Source organism: Manis pentadactyla, chromosome 14 (assembly GCF_030020395.1).
Source record: "Manis pentadactyla isolate mManPen7 chromosome 14, mManPen7.hap1, whole genome shotgun sequence".
Lineage (NCBI taxonomy): Eukaryota > Metazoa > Chordata > Mammalia > Pholidota > Manidae > Manis > Manis pentadactyla.
This window is the reverse complement of record NC_080032.1, coordinates 64407741-64427778: the sequence shown is the minus strand read 5'-3', so window position 1 is coordinate 64427778 and position 20038 is coordinate 64407741. Positions and strand designations below refer to the sequence as shown.

General features: G+C 42.5%; 1 protein-coding gene across 3 annotated transcripts; it reads right to left on the bottom strand.

Moving 5' to 3' along the window:
- Positions 1-14342: 14342 nt before the first annotated feature.
- On the bottom strand, positions 14343-19826 carry COPS7A (COP9 signalosome subunit 7A). Of its 3 annotated transcripts, none has more exons than XM_036910017.2 (8): positions 19717-19826; positions 19037-19240; positions 17277-17352; positions 16957-17045; positions 15818-16020; positions 15047-15152; positions 14754-14905; positions 14343-14587 (listed from the first exon to the last, which is right to left on the bottom strand). In XM_036910017.2, exons 2-8 carry the CDS (start codon positions 19196-19198, stop codon positions 14548-14550), a joined length of 828 nt encoding a protein of 275 aa, XP_036765912.1. In that variant the 5' UTR covers positions 19199-19240; positions 19717-19826; the 3' UTR covers positions 14343-14547. The 3 variants fall into 3 exon arrangements, with proteins under 3 accessions (XP_036765912.1, XP_036765911.1, XP_036765914.1); XM_036910016.2 differs by having other exon boundaries at positions 19690-19823; XM_036910019.2 differs by having other exon boundaries at positions 19605-19812.
- Between the last annotated feature and the right edge of the window lie 212 nt (positions 19827-20038).

Here is a 20038-nt window from a genome sequence, read left to right as displayed (position 1 = left end):
CATAAGGTTAAGTATTTATTTTTCCTAAGAAAAAGCCAAACTATTTTCCAAAGTGGCTGCACCACTTTGCATTCCCACCAGCAATGTAGGAGAGTTCCAGTTGCTTTGTACCCTTGCCAGCAGCAATTGGTATTCAGATTTTATTTTAACCACCACACTTTTACTACTGTGTATTCTTCTATTCATCCTAATAGATACCTCATCATGGCTCTAATTTGTATTTCCCTAATGATACATGTTGAGCACTTATCATGTCCTTAGCCGCCATCACTGTAGTCTCTCTGGTTAAGTCTCTGTTCACATCTTTTGGCCATTTTCCAAAACTGGGTTATTTTATTATTGAGTTTTTAAAGTTCCTTATATATTCTGGTTAGTAATCTTTTGTTAGATAGGTATTTGCAAATATTTTTCTCTCATTCTGCAGCTTGTCTTTTCTGCCTCTTGATGCTTTTTTTTTTTTCAAAGCAAAAGCCCTGAATTGTGATGAAGTCCAACTTTCCACTTAACTGCTCTTATGGATCATATTTTTGGTGTCATATCTAAGAACACTCTGCTTAACTCTGGATGACTAAGATTTCCTCCTATGTTATCTTTTAAAGGTTTTATAGTTCTTAATTTTATATTTACATCTCTCATTCTTCTTGTGTGAGTTTTGGTAGCTTGTACCTTTGGAGGAGTCGGTCTATTTCATCTAAGTGGTCAAATCTGTGTATATAGAATTGTAGTATTCCTTTACTTACTTTTTAATGTCTGTCATGTGTAATACATCCTGCTTTAATCCCGATACTAGTAATATGTGTCTTTTCTATTTTATTTTAAAAAATTGGGGTGGTCAGAATGGCTAAAGGGGTATCTATTGATCATTTCAAAGAATTAATTTTTGGTTTCACTGATTTTTTTCTATTTTTCTGTTTTCAAGTTCATTGTCTGCTCTTATGTCTTCCTTCTGTTTGCTTTATTTTTCTGTTCTTTATGCACCTTCTCAAGGTAGAAGTGTAGATTGTTAACTTGAGACCTTGCTTCTTTTCTAATATACAACATAATACATTTGATGCTAAAGTTTTCCCTCTAATCACTATTTTAGCTGCATCCCACATATCTTGATAAATTGTATTTTCCTTTTTGTTAGTTTCACAGTATTTCTAACCAAGAGAACTTGGTACTCCTCCTTGATTCATGGGTTATTTAGAATTGTTGTTCAGTTTCCAAGTGTTTGGAAATTCCTCTGATATCTTTGTTATTGATTTCTAGTTTTAATTCCATTATGGTCAAAAATCATACTTTGCATGACTTCAATTCTTTAAAAAATGTTCTGAGGTTTTATGACCCAGAACATAATCTTGGTAAATGCTCCATGCACACTTGAAAAAAAAATATGTCTTCCCCTGTGCTGGGGGAGTATTCTATAAATTTCAGTTAGATATTGTCAGCTGATGGCAATATAATATATATATATATATATGTGTATATATAATATATTCACCAATTTTCACAGTTATATATATATATGTACATATTCACTGATGTTCTGTTTATTACTGGCAGAGGAGTTTTGACATTTTCAACTATAGTTGTGGATCTGTACATTTTTTTGGTATCAGTTTTTGCTTCATATATTTTGAAGATCTCTGGTTAGAAATAGACATTTAGAATTATTTCTTCTGGGAAAACTTTTTTTTAGAAATCATACATACGTTCTTCTTTATCCTTGGTCATTTTGTTTTGCTCTGAAGTTAATTTGATATTACCATAGCCACTTTCTCTTGATTAGTGTTTCTGTAGTATATATTTTCCCATCCTTTTACTTTTAACTTCCCCACATCATACTTAAAAATAGGTCTTTTGAAGGCAGCATATAATTGAAACATTTTTTTAAAACTCATTTTGATAATTTCTTTTAATTAGTTTATTTAGGCTGTTTACGATTAATTATTATGTTTGGGTTTATTTCCATCATTACCTGTTTTTGTTTACATTTCTGCTATATACTTTCCAGTCTTTTGGATGATATTTGGTATTCCACTTCATCTACATTTCTTCCCATTATTTTTTTTTCCCTTTTTATTTTTTTCGTGGTTGCTCCAGGGCAAGACTGGAAAGCTTTTTCTGTAAAGAGCCAGATAATAAATATGTTGGGCTTTGTAGGCCACAAATTGTTGCAACACTCAACTTTGATGCCATAGCATGAAATCAACTACAGACACAATATGTAAATGAATGAGGTATGACTATGCTCCAATAAAATTTTATTCACAAAAACAGGTAGTGAGCTAGGGTTAGCCTGTGCATTATGGTTTACTAATCCCTGCTCTAGAGATTGTAAAATGTATACTTTTTATAGTCCACTTAGAATTCTATCCCCTTCTTCTTAAATGCAGAAACATTACTGCCATGTAGATCTCTTCACTTTCCCTCTTTATGTTGCAGCTGTCATATGTATTACATCTACAAAAACTGCAAACCCCATCAGCTTTATAATTTTTACATTCAATTGTTATAAACATTTTAAAGAACTTAAGAGGAAGATAATCTATAGTTACCGATTCTGGTGTTCCTCCATAATTCTTGATGTCCCGCTTCCTGCTATCATTTCTCTTGCATCTGAAGAATTCTCTTTAGCATTTCTTTTAGAGTAGATCTGCTGGTGATAAATTCTCACACTTTTCCTTCACCTCAGAATATCTTTATTTCATATTAATTCCTGACTGATATTTTCATTGGATACAGAACTTGGAGTTAGTTTTCTTCTTTTTAAAAAAACTTTTTAATTAACATATTATTGATATTCACTCTTATGAAGGTTTCACATTAAAAAACAATGTGTTTACTACATTCACCCATATTATCAAGTCCCCACCCATACCCCAGTGCAGTCACTGTCCATCAGTGCAGTAAGATGCCACAGATTCACTGTTTGCCTTCTCTGTGCTACACTGTTTTCCCTGTGACCCCCTACCATGTGTACTAAACATAATGTCCCTCAATCCCCATCTCCCTCCCTCCCGACCCACACTCCCACAACCCTCCCCTTTGGTAACCACTGGTTGCTTCTTGGAGTCTGTGACTCTGCTGCTATTTTGTTCCTTCAGTTTTGCTTCATCGTTATATGCCACAAATGAGGGACATCATTTGGCCCTTGTCTTTCCCCACCTGGCTTATTTCACTGAGCATAATATCCTCCAGCTCCATCCATGTTGTTGCAAATGGTAGGGTCTGTTTCTTTCTTATGGCTGAATAGTTTTCCATTGTGTATATGTACCACACCTTCTTTATCCATTCATCTACTGATGGACACTTAGGCTGCTTCCATATCTTGGCTATTGTAAATAGTGTTGCAATAAACCTAGGGGTGCATATATCTTTTTGAGTCTGAGCAGTTATATTTTTGGGTAAATTCCAAGGAGTGGGATTCCGGGTCAAATGGTATTTCTATTCTTAGTTTTCTGAGGAACCTCCATATTGCTTTCCACAATGGTTGAACTAGCTTACATTCCCACCAGCAGTGTAGGAGGGTTCCCCTTTCTCCACATCCTCGCCAGCATTTGTTGTTCTTAGCTTTTGCCATGCTGGCCGTCCTTACTGGTGTAAGGTGATATCTCATTGTGATTTTAATTTGCATTTCCCTGATGATTAGTGATGTGTAGCATCTTTTCATGTGTCTGTTGGCCATTTGAATTTCTTCTTTGGAGAATTGTCTCTTCATATGCTGTGCCCATTTTTTAATCATGTTATTTGCTTTTTGGGTGTTGAGGCATGTGAGTTCCTTATATATTTTGCATGTTAACCCCTTGTCAGATATGTCATTTACAAATATATTCTCCCATAGTGTAGGATGCCTTTTCGTTCTGTTGATGGTGTCCTTTGCTATACAGAAACTTTTTAGTTTGATTTAGTCCCATGAGTTCATTTTTGCTTTTGTTTCCCTTGCTCGAGGAGATGCATTCAGGAAGAAGTTGCTCATGCTTATATTCAGATGTTTGTCTATGTTGTCTTCCAAGAGTTTTATGGTTCCATGACTTACATTCGGGTGTTTGATCCATTTAGAGTCTACTTTTGTGTATGGGGTTAAACAATAATCCAGTTTCATTCTCTTGTATGTAGCTGTCCAGTTTTGCCAACACCAGTAGTTGAGGAGGCTGTCATTTCCCCATTGTATGTCCATGGCTCCTTTATCATATATTAATTGACCATATATGGTTGTGTTTGTATCAGGGCTCCCTTGTCTGTTCCATTGGTCTATGATTCTGTTCTTGTGCCAGTATCAAATTGTCTTGATTACTGTGGCTTTGTAGTAGAGTTTGAAGTTGGGGAGCATAATCCCCTCAGCTTTATTCTTCCTCCTCAGGATTGTATTAGCTATTCTGGGTCTTTTGTGGTTCCATATGAATTTTAGAACAATTTTCACTAGTTTATTGAAGAATGCTGTTGGTATTTTGATAGGAATTGCATTGAATCTGTAGATTGCTTTAGGCAGGATGGCCATTTTGACAATATTAATTCTTCCTATCCATGAGCATGGGATGTGTTTCCATTTACTGGTGTCTTCTTTAATTTGTCTCATGAGTGTCTTGTAGTTTTCAGAGTATAGGTTTTTCACTTCCTTGGTTAGGTTTATTCCTAGGTATTTTATTCTTTTTGATGCAATTGTGAATGGAATTGTTTTCCTGATTTCTCTTTCTGATAGTTCATTGTTAGTGTATAGGAATGCAACAGATTTCTGTGTATTAATCTTGTATCCCACAACTTTGTTGAATTCAGATATTAGATCTAGTAGTTTTGGAGTGGATTCTTTAAGGTTTTTTATGTACAATGTCATCTGTAAACAGGGACAGTTTAACTTCTTCCTTCCCAATCTGGATGCCTTTTATTTTTTGGTGTTGTCTGATTGCTGTAGCTAGGACCTCCAGTACTATGTTGAATAGAAGTGGGGAGAGTGGGCATCCTTGTCTTGTTCCTGATCTTAAAGGAAAAGCTTTCAGCTTCTCACTGTTAAGTATAGTGTTGGATGCGGGTTTTTCATATATGGTCTTTATTATGTTGAGGTACTTGCTCTCTACCCACTTTGTTGAGAGTTTTTATCACGAATGGATGTTGAATTTTGTCAAATGCTTTTTTAGCATCTTTGGAGATGATCATGTGGTTTTTGTCATCCTTTTTGTTGATGTGGTGGATGATGTTGATGGATTTTTGAATGTTGTACCATCCTTGCATCCCTGGAATAAATATTACTTGATTATGATGGATGATCTTTTTTATGTATTTTTGAATTCGGTTTGCTAACATTTTGTTGAGTATTTTTGCATCTATGTTCATCAGGGATATTGGTCTGTAATTTTCTTTTTTTTGTCGTGTCTTTGACTGGTTTTGGTATTAGAGCAATGCTGACTTCATAGAATGAGTTTGGAAGTATTCCCTCTTCTACTCTTTGGAAAACTTTAAGGAGGATGGGTATTAGGTTTTCATTAAATGTTTGATAAAATTCAGTGGTAAAGCCATCTGGTTCAGCGGTTTTGTCTGTAGGTAGTTTTTTGGTTACCAATTCAATTTCATTGCTGGTAATTGGTCTGTTCAGATTTTCTGTTTCTTTCTGGGTCAGCCTTGGAAGGTTGTATTTTTCTAGAAAGTTGTCCATTTCTTCTAGGTTATCCAGTTTGTTAGCATGTAGTTTTTCATAGTATTCTCTAATAATTCTGTTTTTCTGTGGTTTCCATAGTGATTTTTCCTTTCTGATTTCTGATTCTGTTTATGTGTGTAGACTCTCTTTTTTTCTTGATAAGTCTGGCTACGGGTTTATCTATTTTGTTTATTTTCTCAAAGAACTAGCTCTTGCTTTCACTGATTCCATTGTTTAATTCTTCTCAATTTTATTTATTTATGCTCTAATCTTTATTATGTCCCTCCTTCTACTGACTTTGGGCCTCATTTGTTCTTCTTTTCCTAGTTTTGTTAATTGTGAATTCAGACTGTTCATATGGGATTGTTCTTCTTTCCTGAGGTAGGCCTGTATTGCAATATACTTTCCTCTTAGCATGGTCTTTGCTGTGTCCCCCAGATTTTGCAGTGTTGAATTATTGTCATTTGTCTCCATATATTGCTTGATTTCTGTTTTTATTTGGTCATTAGTCCATTGGTTGTTTAGGAGCATGTTGTGAAGTCTCCATGTGTTTGTGGGATTTTTAATTTTCTTTGCGTAATTTATTTCTAGTTTCATAGCTTTGTGCTCTGAGAAACTGGTTGATACAATTTCAATCTTTTTGAATTTACCGAGGCTCTTTTTGTGACCTAGTATATGATCTATTCTTGAAAATGTTCCATGTGTACTTGATAACAATGTATATTCTGCTGATTTTGGGTGTAGAATTCTGTATATGTCTGTTAGGTCCATCTGTTCTAATGTGTTGTTCAGTGTCCTGTCCCCTTACTTATTTTCTGTCTGGTTGATCAGTCAGTCCTTCAGAGTGAGTGGAGTGTTGAAGTCTCCTAGAATGAATGCTTTGCATTCTATTTCCACTTTTAATTCTGTTAGTATTTGTTTCACATATGTAGGTGCTCCTGTGTTGGGTGCATAGATATTTATAATGGTTATATCTTCTTGTTGGATTGACCCCTTTATCATTATGTAATGTCCTTCTTTGTCTCTTTTGACTTTCTTTGTTTTGAAGCCTATTTTGTCTGATACAAGTATTGCAACTCCTGCTTTTTTCTTCCTATTAGTTGCGTGAAATATCTTTTTCCATCTCTTCACTTTTAGTCTGTGTATGTCTTTGGGCTTAAAGTGAGTCTCTGGTAGGCAGCATATAGATGGGTCTTGTTTTTTTATCCATTCAGTGACTCTATGTCTTTTGATTGGTGCATTCAGTCCATTTACATTTAGGGTGATTACCGATAGGTATGGACTTATTGCCATTGAAGGCTTTACATGCGTGGTTACCAAAAGTTCAAGGTTAACTTCCTTTTTAAGAGTCTAACTTAACTCAATATGCTTTTACAAACACAATCTAAAGGTTCTTTTTTTCTCTTTTTTCTTCCCCCTCCATTCTTTATATATTAGGTAACATATTCTGTACTCATTGTCTATTCCTTGATTGACTTTGGGATAGTTGATTTAGTTTTGCATTTGCTCAGTAATTAACTGTTCTACTTTCTTTACTGTTGTTTTATACCTCTGGTTACAGCTATTAAACCTCAGGAACACTTCCATCTATAGCATTCCCTCCAAAATACACTGTAGAGATGGTTTGTGGGAGGCAAATTTTCTCAGGTTTTGCTTATCAGGAAATTGTTTAATCCCTACTTAAAATTTAAATGATAATCTTTCTGGATAAAGTATTCTTGGTTCGAGGCCCTTCTGCTTCATTGCATTAAATATGTCATGCCACTGTAATGTTTCTGCCGAGGTCTGATGATAGCCTGATGGGCTTTCCTTTGTATGTGGTCTTATTTCTCTCTCTGGCTGCTTTTAATAGTCTGTCCTTATCCTTTATCTTAGCCATTTTAATCACTATATGTCTTCCTAGGGTCCCTTGTGTTGGGAGATCTGTGCACCTCCATGACCTGAGAGACTATCTCCTTCCCCAGATTGGGAAAGTTTTCGGCAATTACCTCCTCAAAGACACTTTCTATCTCTTTCTCTCTTCTTCTTCTTCTGGTACCCCTATGATGTGAATATTGTTCCATTTGGATTGGTCACACAGTTCTCTCAATATTCTTTCATTCTTAGAGATCCTTTTTTTCCCCTCTGTGCCTCAGCTTCTTTGTATTCCTGTTCTCTAATTTCTATTTCATTTATCATCTCCTCCACCATATCTAACCTGCTTTTAATACCCTCCATTTTGCTCTTCAACAATTGGATCTCCAACCAGAATTCATTCCTGAGTTCTTGAATATTTTTCTGTACCTCCATGAGAATGTTAGTGATTTTTATTTTGAAATCCCTTTCAGGAAGATTCATGAGGTCGGTTTCATTGGAATGTTTCTCAGGTGTTGTATTCATAATTTTACTTAGAGCCAGGTTTCTTTGATTCATATTTGTATATGGCACCCTCTAATACCCAGAAGCTCTACTCTCTGGAGCTTCTCAGCTTCTGAAGCAATGTTGGGGGTTGCAGGAGAATGGAATTGGTGCCTGGGGGGAGAAAAAAGCTGTTTCCTGCTTCCTGGCTGCTATGCCTGCCTCCACTGCCAGAACCAGTGGGCCGAGCACACAGGTGTAAGCCTCTATGCTTTGTGTTTGTAGTTGCTGTAGATGGGGCTTCCCTCTGGCTGGTCTACCACCAGGATAGGGTTTGCTGGTTTGTGAGCCAGGTGGGGCTTGCTGGGAGAAAGGCGCAGTAAGCAGTGTATCACAGAGGGGGGTCCTTCGAGCTGTGTAGCCAGCCAGGGAGCTGAAGCACATGAAGATTGAGGAAGTTCCCAACCTGCCGGGCAGAGTGCACCTGGACAATTTTGTCTACCTGTTCTTTCTCCTGAGCAGTAAGCTCTGTGCAGTCCTTGCCCCTTTAGCAGCCTTCTTGCTGTTAGGAAGTCCCTCAGGCTGCCCACCTTTGTTTTGTCCCAGAGCAGCCAGATATGGATCCCTGGTTTCCCCAAGCGGCTGGAATCTCAGCCTCTCCAGGAATTCTGCCTGTCTTAGCTTTCCAACACCCTAATCATGAGAGAACCATGCAAGCACCATGTGTAGGTTTGTGCTCCCAGAGCAGATCTCCAGAGTTAGGTATTCAGCAGTCCCAGGCCTTCACTCCCTCCCCGCTCCATTTCTCTTCCTCCCACCTGTGAGCTGGGGTGTGGGAAGGGCTTGGGTCCCACTGGGCCATGGCTTTGGTATGTTATCCTGTTTCGTGAGATTTATTCTTTTCTCCATGTGTGTGCCCATGCTGGGCATCTCACTATGTGTCTGGGGCAAGCATCAGGAGATGCTGTTTGTTGCAGCCCTCTTTCCCATTGCTCTTTCAGGATTAGTCATATTAATTATATTTTTGTATTATATGCAGTTTTAGGAGGAAGCCTCTGTCTCACCTCTCACACCACCATCTTTCCTGTTACTTTTCTTTCATCACATCAAGTGTTGTTCCAGTTTCCTCTGGCTTCCATAATTTCTGATGAGAAATCTGCAGTCCTCTGAGTCATTGTTCCCCTATGAAATACATTTTATCTGGGTATTGTTAGCATATTTGTCTTTGCCTTTGATTTTCAGCCTTTTGATTATGGTTTTGTGGGCATGGACTGCTTTGAGTATATCCTGTTTGCTGTTCACCAAGTTTCTTGAATCCATGTTTATCTTTTGCCATATTTGGGGTATTGTTAGCTATGTTATTATATATTATGTAAGGTATGTTAGCTTCTATTTTTTTTCTCCATATGTTTTTCTCTTCATCTTCTCGGACTGCTTGCTGTAGGCACAAACATTAGACCTTTTGATATTTTCCCACAGGTTCCTGAAGCTGTGGTCTTCTAAAATTTTTTAAATCTTTTTTTGTCTGTTATGTGGATTGCATTAATTTACATTGATCTATCTTCAAACTCACTCCCTTACTTCTCCATTATGCTATGAAACCTACCCAGGATTTTATTTTGGTTATTCCTATTTTTCAGTTAATAAAATTCCCATTTGTTTCTTCCTTTTTATTTTGTTTCTTTGCTGAAACTTTGTATTATCCCATTTGTTTCAAGATTGTTCTCCCTTTCTTTTTCCAGTATGGTTATGCTGCTTTGAAGCCTTTGTTTTAAAATTGCAACAGCTCTGTCATCTAGGGATTGGTTGTCTTCTCTTGAGAGCTGTTTACTTGCTGAACATTTTAAGACTATATACTGGATATTTTGAATATAGAAACTCTGGGTCTTTTTAAAATCCTACAGGGAATGTTTTTTATCTTAGGAGGCAACTGACCAGGTTAGGTTCAAGCAGCAATTTGCCTTCTTTGCATTGTGGTTCCAATGTCAGTTTAATTTTCAGTTTGTGATGCTATTTGGATCAGTCCTGTGTGTGTATGCCACAAAGTGGCCAGTCAGGCCTGAACAGTGGTCCACCCAGTAGCTCAGTTCACAAAGCTTTGGTAAGATGTTTATGGTCAGATCAGTGCTTGTGCAGCTCAGAGGTGAGCTCAGTTCATACACATCTCTACAGTACTGTTCTCTTGATTTCAGTCCTCTCTGTGATCTACCTGACACTTTCTGATTCTCTGGTGCTTCCCTTCCCAATTCTCTGTCCAGGAAGTTGGGGTTTTAGTTTATCTGCTCTGCTGGGCATCTCACTGTGTGTCTGGGCCAAGCATCAGGAGAATAAAGAAAAAAAGCATAGGCATTGCCTTACATTTTTGGGATCATAGTTTCTGTGGTCAGAATTTTCCTCCCTCAGAGCTTTCAGTGCCTTCCCAGGCACTGATGCTGTCATGCTGCTGTAGCTATCAACACCATGGTATTGCATGGGCTGGAGGTAGATGAGGGGTAAAAAGAAAAACAACAGATCTTCCCCACTTTCTGACCCTTAGGAGTCCCTTTCTTGCTCCTTGAACCTGCAATTGAGGGCTTTAAGAGGAGCTCTTTCTGTTTACACCTGACATACACTTCTAGGTTTTGGGCTGCCTTTGAGTCCATTCTGGCAATACTGGAAGAGGGGGGATGGTAAACTCACCACGGGTTTAGTGGAACTTTGAATTCTGGTTTGTTTTTCCCTACTACCACTTACTTCTCTGGTGATCTCAGATAGCTGCTCCATGCATTCTGTCCAGGAAGATGAGTGCGGTGTGCCTACTCCACCTACAATCTGTGTGACCCTGAGCAAGTTACATAACCTTCTTGTACCTCATTTGTTTTTAGAAGCCAATAATAATGGTATAAATCTTGGAAGTTGGTTGTTTGGATTAAATAAATTTATATACATAAAGCACTTAGAATAGTGCTTAACGACAGTAAGCACTTAATAAGTATTAGCTTTATTATTAGCATCTATTATAGAAAGACTGGAAAACAGAGATGGCAAAAAGACAAAAATCACCCAAAACCCCAATGCTCAGAAGTATGACATACACATTACAGTTTATATTACTTCATATTTTTTTCTGATAAGATATATTTACTAACTGATTGAATGGACAAATGAACAGTAAGTAAAAGTATAGGACTGTATTACCTGCCCCATCCCCCAAATTACGCATTTCATATTAAGGCAGAGGCTATAGGTCACAGGATGAAACCTTTCTGCCTTCAGGCCTTCATCCCACTATTTTTTTCACTTGAAATGCTCATCCTCCCTCCCCTTTATCAGGCCAACTGGTACATAGGCTACTTGTTTAAAGGTCACGTCATTGGAGGCTTTCCCAACCCCAGGCAAGATGCAGATGGGTTAAGTGCTTCCATGTTATCCTACACTTCTTAGCACTTATTGCACTTGTAACTACAACCAGATATTTAAGAACCTCAAAGGACAGGACAAGTCCTGTTACCTTTGCTCATCCTTCTCTCCCTTGCCTGACCTCCAAGGCCATACAGTAGAAGCCTTTCCAGCGGATCCATGTTGACACTAACCTGGGCAAGCCTACTCACATAAATAGGACCTCACACTCAGAGGCGAGTCAGTGAGGGCAGTGAAAGCACATTTCCAGCCTCCTTCCTGGAGGTTCTAATTCAGGAGAAACTAGGGTGGGATTAGGGCCCAGGAATATGCATTTTCAAAAGCTCCCTGATTATTCTGATGCTGGCAGCCCATAGAAACACAGCCTGGGGCAGGAAACTTCTGAGTTTCCAATGACCCCTGCCTTCTGATAGGCTGGACCTGGTGACTGGTAAATGCGATGGGATGTCTCTTCTGTGATTAGGTTACAAGACTGATTTTGCCTTGTGAAGTGGTCTCTCTGGCTTGTGCTGTGATGGAGAGGGCTACCTGGGCAGCCTTTGACCAACAGTCAGCCAGGAAATGAGGTCCTCAGTCCAGCCACCTGCAAGGCAGTGAATCCTGCTGAGAATTAGAGTGCACTTGGAAAAGCAAGTCCTTCTCAGTGGAACCTTGAACTGCTGTGGCTCTATCTGACATTCTGAACAGAGCCTTGTGTGAGAGAAAACTCATCTCAGTGTGCCCAGATTCCCAAACCATAGAAACTGAGATAATAAATGTGTTGTTTTAAGCCACTAATTTCAGGGTAATTTGTTATACAGCAGTAGATAACTAACGCATTGCCTTAAGTTGCCCCTCTGCCCACCCTTCCACATTGGAAGATGCATCTAAGGAGAGAATTTTCTCTCTCTCTGCATGGGATTTCATGAAATAGTGACTGTGGACATTGTCTTTGCTTTTCTAGTGCACTAAGACGTGCACCAGTCCAATTGCTGTTTTCAGCTTCAGAGACTTTGCCTTAATCTTTTAAGTGTCATCTGTTCTGTGTCCAGTGTGTGAATAGACAAGTGATGAGATTCTTGGTTGGAAAGGTTTTCCTGGTGATGGGCTTGGTTATAGTTGGAATCCCTAAATTCTGAACTAAAGTTCATGGTAAAAACCTGAATTCACAAACAATCTGCCTCCCCTTCTCCATGTCTTGGTAGCCAAGAGTTCTGTCTTTGTAAATCAGTGACGAACTGTATTTGTATGTCCTTGGGACTGTGAATAGACCCCTACCTGTGGATGTTAAGCCAGCCATTCCCAGCCCAGAACACATTAGACTTTAGAGCCACCCACTGAAGGCTGGAACTAGAGAGGTTAGGGAAGTTACGGAGCCACTAGCTGGAACCAGCTTACAGGAAAATGAGATACTAAGTTCAAGAGAAAAACAGGGGGATGGGCAGAGGGAGAGAGAACAGGTTCAAAGTACCAGGAATTGGCAATTTCTACATATTGAAAGATGTAGGAGGAATTAGGGTTTTTATTTGAGGTAGACTGAAAAAAATCAAGGTGCAACAGGCTCAACAAGCTTGTCCAAGGCAAAGCTAAAATAAGAGGCTAAGAGTGTCAACCCTTGAAATGAGGTTCACTAGACTGGTCTCATTAAGTCACCACCGCCCCTTAAGACAATAGGCTTACTCAGCCCACTTCTAATAAAAAACTCAGGATCCCCACTTTTTTGTTCTATGACTGATACCTTAGGACCATTAAAGAGTGGTCTGTCCTAAAACTCCACCTAGAGAACAGCACAAGTTTGGAGAGCAGCCCAGTCAACAATGGGACACCCAGGAGGCAACCACTTCCCCTGCCAATGATTGGGGACCAATTGTCCTTTCTTTACACTAGTTTCCCAATCCTAGGGAGTGCAGAGCAGTACACTAGGCCACGGAGACAGATACTCCCTGCATACTGCTTGGAAAGCTCTGCCCTGGACAGAGGACAGGAGCCTGGCTGATGTTTCCTACTGCAGGTCTGAGAGTTCTGTATGGTTATGATGCAAAACTGAAGTTTATTATCAACTCTTCCCCTTACAATTCTATAAGGTGGAAGGAAAGAGGCTAAGGCTCTTGTTCTTGGGAGTAGGACAGTGACCATCATTTTGTGTCTCCAGTGCCTACCATGTATTGGTGCTCAATAAGTATCCAGTGCTTCTGAATGAGTGCTGAGATTCTGAGCAATCTGTCCAAAGTCAAACAGTCCAGCATCTAGGTCTCCTGGCTCCTAGGCCAGGACTCAGCATATAATATATGGTTCTCTTCTGTTTCTAGCACTTTGCTCTAGAGTGGATTGGGAATGAGCCTTCTTCTCATCCACAAATATCAAAAGACAGAAGATACCCAGTTCAGGGCATGTCTGATAGACTTCTCATAGATTTATTTCTGTGTCATATTATATATAGATATATGTATATATACTTTTTTTTTTTTTAATACAATCTCTATCCCCTTCCCTTCCCCATCAAACTCACAAAAAGAAGTATAAATCCTTCCAGGATTGCCATTAGGCTTTCCAAGACAGCCAGGGCCAAGAAAGAACCATTTCTTGACATCTCAAGAAACAGCTGCCCTTCTTAGGCTCTGGGGTCATTGAAGCAGCAGCATTCCCAGGACCCAAGGGAAGCTGGAAAGAAACAGCTGTAGTGTGACCGGATTCTAGGATGAAAGTGTCCAGTGACTCCTAGAATGGCAGACTGGCTCCCAGAACTCTCAGGGTGGAAATAAGGTGGGAGCCCTATGGCTCTTCAGATGCTGCCCAAGCAGGCTGGGGGCAGGGGGCAGGAACCGGGGATTAGGCATGCAGGGATGGGGTGGGAGAAGAAACAGTGTGCGTTACGCTGGACAGGCAGCAGCCCCACCTACCCAATGCCACACACACAAAAAAGAGATAGATGCTGGCTCTTAAAGAAATAAGGGAGAGAGCATGGCAGGGCAGGGACAACGGGACACTAAAGAAAGTCACATAAAACAAAAAGTACCAACAAAAACATGACTTGTACTCACCTCCTCGCTAGAGAAGGTATGATCTATGCTTGGGGGTGGGGGAGAGAGGAAGGGAGGTGAAGGGTCATGACCTAGGATTATCAGCTGGCCAGGGGCACAAGAAGGCTCTCTGAGGACTCCCAAAGGACAGGCGGGCAGCTGGGACCCCACATCCCCAGGGAAGGAACAACAGTCCCTTCAGTTCGACTTGGACCAAATCTTGGCGCTCCCTCGGAGTCTGGCAAGGGGAAGAGAGAGAGAGAGGCTGCAGGGAACTCCCTAACCCCTGAAGGCCCCCCAGTTCCCACCCCCATGCACATGACTACAGGAAGTGAGGACAGCCAGGTCTCTGAAGGGAAAGCAGGGCACCCCAGAAGCGAGCAGTTCCTGCCACACCGGCTCACCCTTTGCCCTTGGAGGCTTTCTTGCTGGGCTGGCGCTGGTTGGTGCCAGGAGCTGGTTCCCTCAGCTCAGTCAAGTGTTGCTCAGGGTCCTGGGAAGTGGCTGCTGTGGCTGCTGCTGTTGTAACTTTAATAGTTTTTTTAAGGTTGGCAACCTACCAGAATGAAAGGAATGGAGGATAACAAGGAAGGTTCTAGAACCTGACAGTCCCTGCCCACCTTGTCTGCTATAGACACTGTCCAAACTGGCCCAGCCTGGAGGAGCTGAGGTCTGCTGTGCTCCCCTACCTGCTCACCTCACTCTCAATCTGCTGCTTCAGGCCCAGCTGCTGCTCCTTGTGCTGGTTGGCACGGCTCACCTGCTCCTCAATGCCTGACAGCACAACCTCACAGCCCACACACCTGTGGGAATCCGGCGAGAGGAGAGTCAGAGAGGGCTGTAGTCACAGGCTCAGAAAGAACCCTAGATCCTGGCATCCAAACCCTTGTCTGAGTTAGGAACCCTCACCAGGGTACCTGGAAACTACCTGCAAAAATATTCCCAGGAGCCAGAAGAACCCTCAGAAAGGATAAGAGAGGTATAAGGAAGTGCTGGAGTTATGTGGAGGATGGCCCTAGGAACTACAAACAAAATGGGGGAAGACATGCTAATGACAAAAAAGAGTGTGTTACTGAACTAAAATTAATAAGAAAAAGAGAAAAGTAGAAGTAGAAGAGGCCCGTGACCTGTGGGCAGTGTTGGGTACAGACCAATGGGATGAATGCAGCCTAAGACAGGTGCCCAACCTCCTAGGGAGGATCCTCAGGAGTACCACGCCCCTCCCTCCCCTAACAACTACATCCAGGGCACCACCTCCTGCCTCTTGCCTTCCAGTCCCTCCTCCACTCCTTTCTTTCCTCCCTAGCTTTTGGAGGAACAAGCTCAATTCCCTGCACCCGCTTGGACTCCCCCCTCTGCATCCAGGCCAGGCCAGGCCAGCAGGCCGGGGCTGCTCTTCCTGCTTCAAAGCACCTCTCCCTTTCTTGGGGTGAGAAGAGGAGGGACAGTGGCAGGACGCAGGTCTCACCACTCCTGCAGTGTTCGGGCAATGGCACTGAGGTCCTGGCGCTGGATGTCACGTCCAATGCTGTAGTCAACCTCCAGCCGCTGATTGCGCTGGTCCAGGGAGCCGCGAAGCACGTCGGCGTACACAGCCTCAATGACGAGGTCTTCCAGCTGCCGCACGTTCCGCAGAGCAAGGGCTTCCAGCAACACTGCATATGGGATACACTGGGGCCCGGAGAGGTCAGGCTGGGATTTGTGACAGTCCACAGCAGAGAAGGGCTTCCGAGACTATTCCTGCTTTCCCCACGCTGCCTAGGCTCACCTGCCCACCCTCAAACCTACTCCCAAATCATTTCATCTCAAAGGCTGGTTCTAAGGTGAAATAAAATATTCCCACCTGCCAAATAACATCATGAAAAGGACGATCTTAAAATATAAGACTCATGCTCCCCTCCCACCCTTACCTCCCACACCACAGAGTGGCAAAGTGACATCTGCCTGGATGTCAATCCTCTGGCCACAACTCAGGATGGCATACAGACCCTGGTCAAGATCAGCCTGACACAGTGAGAGTCTGTGGTCTGGGACAGGTGTGCAGTTACTGTTTACCATTGAAACTTCCAGAGAGGCATCTCACCACAGAGAGCCTGATTTACAGAAACTCATGAGAATGAGTCAAGTAGTAAAGTACAGATGGGTGGGAGAGGGATATTTAACAAAATCTGAAGCTAATAGGAAATACAGAGATACTCCTGGGTTATAGGTTTCTTGTTTTAGCAAACAGATGCGTACCACTTGACCAGAAGAGCGAGCCTTGTTCCCAGCTCTGACCGCTGAGACTGTCTGAATGGGATCTGATAGATTAGGAAGTAGGGCAACTGCTGGGCAACTCAGAATAGCGTCTAGTGGCTACTCTGACCCAAAACACAAAAGATGTTTTACTTAGAACTTAAGTTGTTTGAAAAATAAAAACAATACAGAAAACTAAGAGAATGATGTTCAGCTGTGAAGGCTGTGGGTAATGCCAGTTAGATATAGACCTTGGAGGCACGGGGTGGGAAGGCAGAAAGCAGCAACAGTGTGGTCAAAGGGCAAGCGCCCTTGCTAAGTGACAGACAAAAGGATGCTCTTTGGCTCAGGACTGGGGGGACTGTCACTCACCTTGACTTTGGCAGCCAGGGTGACGACTGATAGGTGTCGAAGTTTATTCTTCTGAGCCTCTGTGAGTGGGGGAAGATTCCGGGCTTCAGCTAGGAAAAAAGGACAAAATGTAGGAAATCCTGATTTCACTTTCATGGGCAGACTGAGCCCCAACCCACCTTTGCCTTTTTTTTTTTTGAGTTTTCCATGTCAATTTAGGTCTTGACCCTGACCCACGTACCTAAGGGATCTAAGGAGGGCATCCAGGAATTCCTTCTAAGTCCCTCCAGATATTGCCTTTCTCCCCCTTCCACTACCAGAGTTCCAGCCCCTCTGGTTACCTAAGTAGTCAGCGTATGTCCCGTAGGCAAACACAGTGAGCAGTCGGAATGTGGAAGCAAAGTCACTCTCAGCCAGCTGTAAGAATAGCAGAGAAGAGGTGACAGGAAGGGCCTCTCTCTACCCACCCAACCTTACTGTGTTTTGAACTCCACTTTTTGGCCCCATCTTTCCCCTCCAACAGTAGTTCTCCCAGCTCTCCAAAAGGAACTCTCTGCCTCCCTGATCTCTCTTCACAGGAAGGCCTCATTTCCACCTCTAGGCCTTCATTTACACTATTCCCTCAATTCGCAATGCCCTCTTCCTCCATATGCTTTCAATTCCTATTCTAAATTCAGAAATGAAAACACTCAGGGTGTTCAATACCCCACATACACACACACGCATGCATGCACACACACACACATGCACGCACCAGGCATTGCAAACTGTGTTGCTTTGTCCCTGGAGTGCTCTTAGTATTTCTGAATGGGAGTACCTTTGGGCAGTCTGCTGTACTCTCCAGTTCACTGAAGATGGCGGCCTCAGCCTCACTTGCCTCTGACAGCTACACAGCATCAGCAGGCACTGCAGTTGGTGGCCTCTGCTCATACCTGCCTCACCTGGTAGGCTTTCCTCACCCAGGCAGCCCACCCAGATCTCCTTATCCTTATTCACTGATCACTCATTCTAGCACTTAATCAATCAAACCCAGCCTACCATTGTTGCCTAAAAACATCTTTCCTTTGAACAAGAATACAGACTCAGTCTCTGGCATCCCATTTAGTTTAGCAGAGCTATGCATGTAGTTGGCTCTCTCAGCAAATACTTTCTAAATAAACTATTTATACATGTATATCCATTCATCTTGTCTCTGCAACTGGAATGTAAGTTTCAGAAGGGTAATCAGCACTGTGCCTTGTACTCGTCTGGCATTTCCAGAGGACAAGCAGGATGCTAAAAAGGCACCCAATAAATGTTTTTCCTTCTCCTTGACTGACTCTCTTTAGTTCCACTGAAGAGGGAAGCAGTGAAAGAAGGCAGCCAGTTTTCTCCGTAACACAGAATGACCCCAAGAGTCCTAATTCATGGACTCAATCACTGGCCCTCAAAAACTTAACTCATAGTTTGCCTACATATCATTGTCATAGCATCTCAGGACTTGAGTTGATATCACACATCTCGGTGACCCACCCACTCTAGACTTTAAACTCTTAACTCTCCTACTTCTGTGTGAACAGTTATTTCGGCTGTGTTCCTGGCATCCTGACACATGTCTCTGGGAAAAAGATACCTATCTTATTTAACTTAAGTGAAGCTGCACATGGTGCAAAACAGAAAGAAAAGGGCATGCCAATTTCACGTTAGTTCCTTCCATTTGTACCAGACTTTACAGGTTCCCATAATCTCACCCCTGATTTCTACAATACCAGTGAGTATCAGCTCCATTTACGAAAGAGAAAACTGAGACCCTAAAACAAAAGTGATCTGATCAAGGTGATATGATTATTAAGAGCTGTTACACTGGTGGAGCAAGGCTGGAATGTCTCCTATTCTGAAAATCACATTCTCTTCTGCTTAAAAGTGAAAAATACCAGGTTTTACAGATCATCCACAAAGGGAAACTAAGAGGCTTACTTTCAAACTTTTGCAAACTGACAGTTAATCATTATATCGTTGTTGTACTGCATGGCTACAGGATGCAAAATGAGCCTGTCCACCCATTCTCAAATCAAACGTTGGCCCCAAGCTTCCCTGTGGGCTATCCAGGCCAGGAACCCACCTCTCTAACATTGGGCATATCCAGCAGTTCCCCAAACACGTAGACACCAGGGGCTTCCAGCACTTGGTGGATGAGTGTGGCCAGGGCTGCCCCCTTGGCTGACTTTGCCAAGAGCAGAAATTGCTCCTGGTTCTGCCCTGTCACCTTCACTTCGGCACTCATGGCTGCACTGAGCTGGGGGACCTGGGCTCAGGATGTCTGGATCTGCAAGGAAAGAGGATGTGAAGCTACAATGTCCCTGAAAACTGGGAAACACGGGACTAGGGGCTGGACTTAAGAGGCACTGAGTCACTTCTGCAATGAGGAATCAGAGATGAAGCCGCCTGAAACTTGGACCTAAGAATCATCAAATTGGCCACTTTGACGGAAGCCTGTCTGGGACATGGTTGCCACGCCCTCTCCACCCCACTCCCTGGGCTTAATCCCAAACCCCACCAAGTGCATCCCACGGAACCCGCAGGCACAGGATGCAGTGGGGTAGGAGCGTCACATGATGTCCACCCCAACGACGACGCTCCCTCAAATCCCCACTAGTGCCCCGCTAGTGTCCCCGACCACGTGACCTCACCCTCAAGATCCTTCCACGTGGCCCCGCCCCCTTCCTTAAAGAGGCCGCCCAGGGACCGTGGCTCTCGCTGACTGCCCCGTCGTACCCTGGGTCACACTCTGCGGGCCGCTACCTGGAAGCTTCGTCTTCCAGTGCACCGGGCGGGGCTGCGGCTCCGTCACCTCCGGCAGCTGTTCCGAGGCTTTCCTGCCACCTCCCCGCCGGGCCGCTCTGGCCACTAAACTCTATGGTTGGCTTCCGGCCGCACTTCCGTTCTTACGAGGCGGATTTCGCCCGGACATGCCCCGCCTCCGCTTTCCGATCGCCGGAGCGCCGGCAAGCGAAACAGGCATTCTACTCTCTGATTGGCTGTTGAGGAAAGGCGTGGCGGGGGCCTTTTTTTTTTCTTTCTGCTTTGTGTCAATAAAGCTTTATTGTTGGACCAGCGCTAAACG